The 9,421-nt window shown below is 36.8% G+C and overlaps 1 protein-coding gene across 2 annotated transcripts; it reads left to right on the top strand.

Moving 5' to 3' along the window:
• The first annotated feature begins 224 nt into the window (after positions 1-224).
• On the top strand, positions 225-8,860 carry LOC140041061 (uncharacterized). Of its 2 annotated transcripts, XR_011842808.1 has the most exons (10): positions 225-374; positions 849-916; positions 1,036-1,245; positions 1,451-1,526; positions 1,708-1,785; positions 5,694-5,866; positions 6,213-6,314; positions 6,441-6,873; positions 7,529-7,836; positions 8,038-8,860. XR_011842808.1 is itself a non-coding variant. In XM_072087441.1 (9 exons), the coding sequence occupies exons 1-9, from the start codon at positions 359-361 to the stop codon at positions 7,747-7,749; spliced, it is 1,377 nt and encodes a 458-aa protein (XP_071943542.1). In that variant the 5' UTR covers positions 225-358; the 3' UTR covers positions 7,750-8,860. The 2 variants fall into 2 exon arrangements, 1 of the variants encoding a protein (XP_071943542.1); XM_072087441.1 differs by having other exon boundaries at positions 7,529-8,860.
• Positions 8,861-9,421: the final 561 nt, after the last annotated feature.

The following is a 9,421-nucleotide window of genomic DNA, read 5'->3' as shown; positions in this document are numbered from 1 at the left end:
CAATAAATAAATCAAAGAAATGAAAACTATTATATTTAGGTTATGTAGAAATATTGTATATGTATATACCTAATTATTAAATACGGTAATTAAATCTGAAATATTTAAATATAAAGCTCGCCTCAGCAATTCATTTGTATTTATTGTTTCGGACCTCTACATTTTGTAACCGAGCTTTTTATAAGTTCTTTGGTTGAGTCACCAATTTTGGACCGCCGGTGTTTGATGCATTCCGTGTTTTAACATCGGCTTCAATGTTTCTTTGTTCAGTTTTTGTTGTCTAGGCCTGGAGAGGCCTATTTTTGGTCAGATTTTACACATTTATAAATTTTTTTTGAAGAGTTAAGCACTTTAAAACATGCATAGACGATCAGGTAATGTATTAGCTAATTTCTTGTTGATATTAAAGATTTTACATGAGTATAAAATGTGTATTCCTGGGATCTATTTTGGCCATCCTTCTCGCGCTTCAGACAAGGAATTACCGGCCTCACAGAAGGCACGGCTACGGCCGGCTAATGAGCCGTGCCTTCTGTTATTGATCGTTTGCATCTAGGCCTAGCTCGATAAGATTGTGCCTAGCCTAGCTATGATTTAATTAAGCCCAAAATTTAACAGTTGAATTAGATTTAAATTTCTTTTTCCTTTAATTTCTTGGAAGTCAATATTAATTAATGGATTAAAAAAAATGATATAATTAATGATATGATACTGATAGATAGGACAGTACAGTAGCTTGCCTATGCCTAGATTGATTTAATTTAAATAAATTAAAAGAGAATGATTATTGTTCTTCAAAAATTTAGTTATTTTAAATTAGTAAATTTTGTTTTGTTTTTAATTTTCAGTTGGGAGACAGGGAGGTCATGGCTCTCCTGGTTTGATTGGAACTCATCCAGCTGGTTCCCGATCAAAGGTATTTTAAATTTAAAACATCCATATAATTATGATATATCGTATATTTTATTATATTGCTATATTTATTATTATTATTATTAGTCCTTATTATGCTAATTGTTTCTATTCTTTTAAAAGGGATATGACAGTCGAATGCCAAAACAACCCAAACCGCCAGAGAAACCCCTTATGCCCTACATGCGATATAGTCGTAGTGTCTGGGATAAGGTAAAACAAGAAAACCCTGAGATGAAGCTCTGGGAGATTGGCAAAGTTATTGGACACATGTGGCGAGAACTATCTGAGGACGCAAAACAAGTTTATGTTGATGAATATGAAAGTGAAAAGGTTAACAAACATCATCATAAAATTAAATGTTATTTGTTTTTATCACAAAGGCTATAGTTCAGTATCAATGGGATGATTTATAAAATATATATTAAAATTTAATTTTTAAACAAACTTACAGCATAAAATTCAACATTTATATTTTTTACCAGCATATGAAATTTCATTCCCATATATTAATTATTATAGATTTTTATAATTTCAGGCTGATTATAACTTAGCAATAAAGGCTTATCATAACTCATCCGCCTACCAGGCTTGGGTCGTTGCCAAAACTAAAGGTAATAAAACACAATTTTTAATTGAAAAGTTACTAAAGAAAATATAGTTCTTCATAATTGTATACAGTACTATTTAAGTTTTTGTGCGGTATACAATTCAGTATACCGTAAATTCTATGAAATATAATGTACAGTACTAAAAAATATATATTTTGTGTCTTATTTTTAATTTTGTCTGCAGCTCAACATCAATCTGATGACCCAGTGCAGCAAAGACCTGAAGCAAGGATGAGTATACAGCCCGCTGAAGACGACGATGGTACTTGGCTTTTACTACTGCATCACATTTATCATCATTTGATTTATTTCGTCAACTAAAAACATGTTGATACAATACAAATAAACAGAACAAAACCCATTACAGTGACAGGATTAACAAACCTGACAGTGACAGGATTAACAAACCTGACAGTGACAGGATTAACAAACCTGACAGTGACAGGATTAACAAACCTGACAGTGACAGGATTAACAAACCTGACAGTGACAGGATTAACAAACCTGACAGTGACAGGATTAACAAACCTGACAGTGAAAGGATTAACAAACCTGACAGTGACAGGATTAAACAAACTGACAGTGACAGGATTAACAAACCTGACAGTGACAGGATTAAACAAACTGACAGTGACAGGATTAACAAACCTGACAGTGACAGGATTAACAAACCTGACAGTGACAGGATTAACAAACCTGACAGTGACAGGATTAACAAACCTGACAGTGACAGGATTAACAAACCTGACAGTGACAGGATTAACAAACCTGACAGTGACAGGATTAACAAACCTGACAGTGACAGGATTAACAAACCTGACAGTGACAGGATTAACAAACCTGACAGTGACAGGATTAAACAAACTGACAGTGACAGGATTAAACAAACTGACAGTGACAGGATTAACAAACCTGACAGTGACAGGATTAACAAACCTGACAGTGACAGGATTAAACAAACTGACAGTGACAGGATTAACAAACCTGACAGTGACAGGATTAACAAACCTGACAGTGACAGGATTAACAAACCTGACAGTGACAGGATTAAACAAACTGACAGTGACAGGATTAACAAACCTGACAGTGACAGGATTAACAAACCTGACAGTGACAGGATTAACAAACCTGACAGTGACAGGATTAACAAACCTGACAGTGACAGGATTAAACAAACCTGACAGTGACAGGATTAAACAAACTGACAGTGACAGGATTAAACAAACTGACAGTGACAGGATTAACAAACCTGACAGTGACAGGATTAACAAACTGACAGTGACAGGATTAACAAACCTGACAGTGACAGGATTAACAAACCTGACAGTGACAGGATTAAACAAACTGACAGTGACAGGATTAACAAACCTGACAGTGACAGGATTAACAAACCTGACAGTGACAGGATTAAACAAACTGACAGTGACAGGATTAACAAACCTGACAGTGACAGGATTAACAAACCTGACAGTGACAGGATTAACAAACCTGACAGTGACAGGATTAAACAAACTGACAGTGACAGGATTAACAAACCTGACAGTGACAGGATTAACAAACCTGACAGTGACAGGATTAACAAACCTGACAGTGACAGGATTAAACAACCTGACAGTGACAGGATTAACAAACCTGACAGTGACAGGATTAAACAAACTGACAGTGACAGGATTAACAAACCTGACAGTGACAGGATTAACAAACCTGACAGTGACAGGATTAAACAAACTGACAGTGACAGGATTAACAAACCTGACAGTGACAGGATTAACAAACCTGACAGTGACAGGATTAACAAACCTGACAGTGACAGGATTAAACAAACTGACAGTGACAGGATTAACAAACCTGACAGTGACAGGATTAACAAACCTGACAGTGACAGGATTAACAAACCTGACAGTGACAGGATTAAACAAACTGACAGTGACAGGATTAACAAACCTGACAGTGACAGGATTAACAAACCTGACAGTGACAGGATTAAACAAACTGACAGTGACAGGATTAACAAACCTGACAGTGACAGGATTAACAAACCTGACAGTGACAGGATTAACAAACCTGACAGTGACAGGATTAACAAACCTGACAGTGACAGGATTAACAAACCTGACAGTGACTGGATTAACAAACCTGACAGTGACAGGATTAACAAACCTGACAGTGACAGGATTAACAAACCTGACAGTGACAGGATTAACAAACCTGACAGTGACAGGATTAAACAAACTGACAGTGACAGGATTAACAAACCTGACAGTGACAGGATTAACAAACCTGACAGTGACAGGATTAAACAAACTGACAGTGACAGGATTAACAAACCTGACAGTGACAGGATTAACAAACCTGACAGTGACAGGATTAACAAACCTGACAGTGACAGGATTAAACAAACTGACAGTGACAGGATTAACAAACCTGACAGTGACAGGATTAACAAACCTGACAGTGACAGGATTAACAAACCTGACAGTGACAGGATTAAACAAACCTGACAGTGACAGGATTAAACAAACTGACAGTGACAGGATTAAACAAACTGACAGTGACAGGATTAACAAACCTGACAGTGACAGGATTAACAAACTGACAGTGACAGGATTAACAAACCTGACAGTGACAGGATTAACAAACCTGACAGTGACAGGATTAACAAACCTGACAGTGACAGGATTAACAAACCTGACAGTGACAGGATTAACAAACCTGACAGTGACAGGATTAACAAACCTGACAGTGACAGGATTAACAAACCTGACAGTGACAGGATTAAACAAACTGACAGTGACAGGATTAAACAAACTGACAGTGACAGGATTAAACAAACTGACAGTGACAGGATTAACAAACCTGACAGTGACAGGATTAACAAACCTGACAGTGACAGGATTAACAAACCTGACAGTGACAGGATTAACAAACCTGACAGTGACAGGATTAACAAACCTGACAGTGACAGGATTAACAAACCTGACAGTGACAGGATTAACAAACCTGACAGTGACAGGATTAACAAACCTGACAGTGACAGGATTAACAAACCTGACAGTGACAGGATTAACAAACCTGACAGTGACAGGATTAACAAACCTGACAGTGACAGGATTAACAAACCTGACAGTGACAGGATTAACAAACCTGACAGTGACAGGATTAACAAACCTGACAGTGACAGGATTAACAAACCTGACAGTGACAGGATTAAACAAACCTGACAGTGACAGGATTAACAAACCTGACAGTGACAGGATTAACAAACCTGACAGTGACAGGATTAACAAACCTGACAGTGACAGGATTAAACAAACCTGACAGTGACAGGATTAACAAACCTGACAGTGACAGGATTAACAAACCTGACAGTGACAGGATTAACAAACCTGACAGTGACAGGATTAACAAACCTGACAGTGACAGGATTAACAAACCTGACAGTGACAGGATTAACAAACCTGACAGTGACAGGATTAACAAACCTGACAGTGACAGGATTAACAAACCTGACAGTGACAGGATTAACAAACCTGACAGTGACAGGATTAACAAACCTGACAGTGACAGGATTAACAAACCTGACAGTGACAGGATTAACAAACCTGACAGTGACAGGATTAACAAACCTGACAGTGACAGGATTAACAAACCTGACAGTGACAGGATTAAAAACCTGACAGTGACAGGATTAACAAACCTGACAGTGACAGGATTAACAAACCTGACAGTGACAGGATTAAAAACCTGACAGTGACAGGATTAACAAACCTGACAGTGACAGGATTAACAAACCTGACAGTGACAGGATTAAAAACCTGACAGTGACAGGATTAACAAACCTGACAGTGACAGGATTAAAAACCTGACAGTGACAGGATTAACAAACCTGACAGTGACAGGATTAACAAACCTGACAGTGACAGGATTAACAAACCTGACAGTGACAGGATTAACAAACCTGACAGTGACAGGATTAAACAAACCTGACAGTGACAGGATTAACAAACCTGACAGTGACAGGATTAACAAACCTGACAGTGACAGGATTAAACAAACTGACAGTGACAGGATTAAACAAACGCAAAATGAAAGATTTGTTGGAATTCGGCGCTATACAAAAACTTGTATATTAAAAACATTGCATTTTAAAATTTCATTTTCCTATCTTAGATCAAGACGATGGTTTTTCTGTGAAACATGTAGCAACAGCACGTTATCAACGCAACCATCGACTCATTGGCGAAATATTCAGTGACATAGCTGTTCCCGATCCTAGGTCAGTGATCACAGAGAACAGGATGGATATTCTTAAAAAACAAGTCAAGTCTCTCATACTTCATCAGGTAATTGTCAAGATATTAAGGGTTAAGCTCTGTCTACACTATCAAACTTTATGCGACAAAAAAATGTGATGTGCCCATATATAGACATGATGATGTCATATATGTGGCATATCACTACCATATTTAGGGACAAACTAGTTTGATAGTGAACAGAGCTTAAGAGTGTTTTGCTTTTGAGATTACGATTTCTTGACAAATTTAATTTCCGCTGTGACCATATTTGGTCATAATACAGTATACAATATTGTTTAATAAGTTTAGTAATATCAGAGTATCAGAATTTTGCTCATCTTTTGTGTAAGTAATATTTGCTCATAATTTCTCATTCTATTTTTGATTTGTTTAGAAAAAACTTGAAGGCGAACTCCAGCAAATAGAAGAAAAGTTCCAAGAAAAGAAACGCAAATTTAAAGAGAATAGCGGTGAATGGCATGAATCAATAAAAAAGGTAAAAATGTCTTCAATTGATAAATTTTGCCATTTTCCCCTAATTGTTGATGTTTTATTAGGAATTACAAACCTTACAATACTAGTGTTTATTTTCTACATTAAAGCAATATTACTATGCTTTCAGTTGTGTGCAGAGAAGGTTGACATTAAGTGGGATGAAATTTATGCTGAAATGCCACCAACAATCTTTCCACTTATGAATCCGCGACCTGTAGTGACACAGCCAACTCCACAACTCCCTCCAGAGCCATCAACTTCTCAACCAACCACCAATAACGATCAGAGCACGTCAGAAGGAGCAGACACCACTAAAATTGTTGGCATGAGGACAGAGGAGGAGACAGGAGAACTTGAACGTGATCGTGATCTGGTATCAGAATCCACGGTTGAGAGTTCTGTCGAAGCTTCTAAAAACTCACCAGAAGCATCAAAAGAGACAGAGAAGAATGGAGATCAAGAACCGATGGAAGAGGGTTCGGAAATAACGCCTTCTAAAGTGGAGACTCCTCCACCAGCTTTGTGTTCTGAAATGGCAGACACAAAAGATCCACAAACGGGTAAGTAACCTTCACATGCTCCGCTCAGTCAACAACAGACTCTCTATAGTATTCATATCTAGATAAATCTATATTTACTAAATCTAGTTTGTTTTGGACACGAAAGCCAACTTTTGAACCAATTTTATTTTATTTTATTCAGTCAAAACCAACAGCGATAAATACCGCCACTAACAGGTTTGAAACATAAAACAATACAACATCAAAAACGTATAACAATAATATTAACAATATATATATATATAACATATATCGGCATGCCATAAACAATTTCGATTTAAAATTTATATTAATCAAACAGGTTATGCAGGCTGTTCAAGAAGTGAACACATAATCGTCCTCTTAAAATAACCAAGTCTATCATTAAAAATATCAATATGATTAAGCTCTTCTTAAGCTCTGTCTACACTATCAAACTTTATGTGACAAAAACATGTGATGTGCCCATATATGGACATGATGATGTCATATCACTACCATATTTTGGCATATCACCACCAACCCTAACCCTAACCCTAATATCACCACCAAATTTGGGCACATCATACTTTTTTGTCACATAAAGTTTGATAGTGTAGCCAGACCTTTAACAGAACAAACTACACATCCCATGTAATACTGATTTGTAGTTAAATAATTGTTTCTTTTTGTTTAGATTTGGAAAATGATGACAAACCACCTGTTCTGAGTCCTTCTGGAGAATTACCTTGCCAAGATGAAGATGGTATGAATGATGACACAACTAAACAAACCAGCTCAAGGGAAGAAGAACAGGAAAAGGATGATAAGAGCAGTAAGGAAGATTCTGAAAAGAGAGTTGGTGATGAGACAAAAGAAGATGAAGATGAGACTGTGAAAAAAACTGATGCTTATTGAGGAAAAAGATAAGATAGCTAAATCACAATCTGCCATTGGTGCCATGTCTATGACATATTCCCCTCCCTCCCAAAACACATGACACGCCTATCATGCAGCCATGTCACTAAAGCGTGGTTCCCACTAGCGACGCAACGCAAGGACGTAACGCAACGCAAGTGAATTGACCAATCACAAGTGATGGCTTATTCGCTTGTGATTGCTAACTGTCTATAACTTTGCTTGTCATTGGTTAAAACGCTTGCGTTGCGTTTACGTCCTTGCGTTACGTTCTAGTGGGAACCACGCTTTACATAACACGCCTATAATGCAGCCATATGTCACTTACATGACACACCTATCATGCAGCCATATGTCACTTACATGACACACCTATCATGCAACCATATGTCATGTGACACACCTATCATGCAGCTATGTCACTTACATGACATGCGTATCATACAGCCATATGTCACTTACATGACACGCCTATCATGCAGCTACATGACATGCCTATCATACAGCCATATGTCAATTGTTAAGTCACTATGTCTTTGTGTGATCCTTTTAACTGATAATAAGCAAAAATAAAACCGATGTGAATTTACACACTTCAAATTGTAAAAGCAAATATTAATTGCATTAAATAATTCTGCGAAAAAATGTTTATGTATGTTGTTTTGTATAATAATATTTGTACATTTTATGTAAGATTTGATGTAGATGTTCACTATCCAGTAACTCGCCAGTAACAGAATGGATAAACTATTTAATAATTTATAGTAATACTTTAAAGTCTCATTTGAGGCTTATGAAGTGAAGTTGAAAGAGTCGTGAGTTTATTTACAACCCTGGCACTAGGTCAGGATTGAACTCTGGACCTTGAGATAGGAAGCATGTTAACCACCAAGCTACATATCTACTAGATCTACAATTAATTTACAAATTATCTAGATATTCTCTTTTAAATGGAAGGAAGGAAGGATTTATGAAAGATAAGGATATCCTAGTTTTAATTTTATTTGCCTTTTATATTAAAGGTTTAGCATAACACGTGTCCTATTTGTACTTTTTTTGTACAGCAAATGGAAATCACTATATATAATGGTAAAAGTTTATTGAGTAATAAAGGTCAAATAATGAAAATTATCTTTATTTTAAAAGTTGGTCTGTCGCACTATTTTATAGAACATTCTACTAACCACATAATAATTTTGTAAGGCAATACCAAATATGGTGTGATGAAGAAATCAGGATTTCCTTACATTAAGGATTACCTCTGAACTAATTAATAGAGAAAACCCCGGTTATCAACTGGCACACCCTTGGAAACATGGTATAAATTGATGAGAATACTGTTGCTTGCATTAGTTGATTGTTCACTCAACGGGTAACTAGCATCACGCCGTAACTTGCATCATACCAGGTAACTTGCATCACACCAGGTAACTTGCATCACACCAGGTAACGTGCATCAAACTAGGTAACTTGCATCAAACCAGGTAACGTGCATCAAACCAGGTAACTTGCATCACTCCGTAACTTGCATCGGACCAGGTAACTTGCATCACAGCAGGTAACTTGCATCACTCTAGGTAACGGGCTAGTCACATCAGTAAATTGTCTCACCCAGTATTAGCTGTCTAACTATGTATTATCGGTGAGTACCTCATTATATTGTTTAATGGTC

The sequence above is a fragment of the Antedon mediterranea genome, chromosome 2 (assembly GCF_964355755.1).
Source record: "Antedon mediterranea chromosome 2, ecAntMedi1.1, whole genome shotgun sequence".
Taxonomy (NCBI): domain Eukaryota; kingdom Metazoa; phylum Echinodermata; class Crinoidea; order Comatulida; family Antedonidae; genus Antedon; species Antedon mediterranea.
Note: the sequence above shows the minus strand (reverse complement) of the source record. Positions and strands in the feature narration are given on the sequence as shown.

Coding starts and splice junctions, on each gene's coding strand:
- LOC140041061 (XM_072087441.1), top strand. Junction 1,786..5,693: donor GCCCGCTGAAGACGACGATG/GTACTTGGCTTT, acceptor TTCCTATCTTAG/ATCAAGACGATGGTTTTTCT. Junction 5,867..6,212: donor AGTCTCTCATACTTCATCAG/GTAATTGTCAAG, acceptor TGATTTGTTTAG/AAAAAACTTGAAGGCGAACT.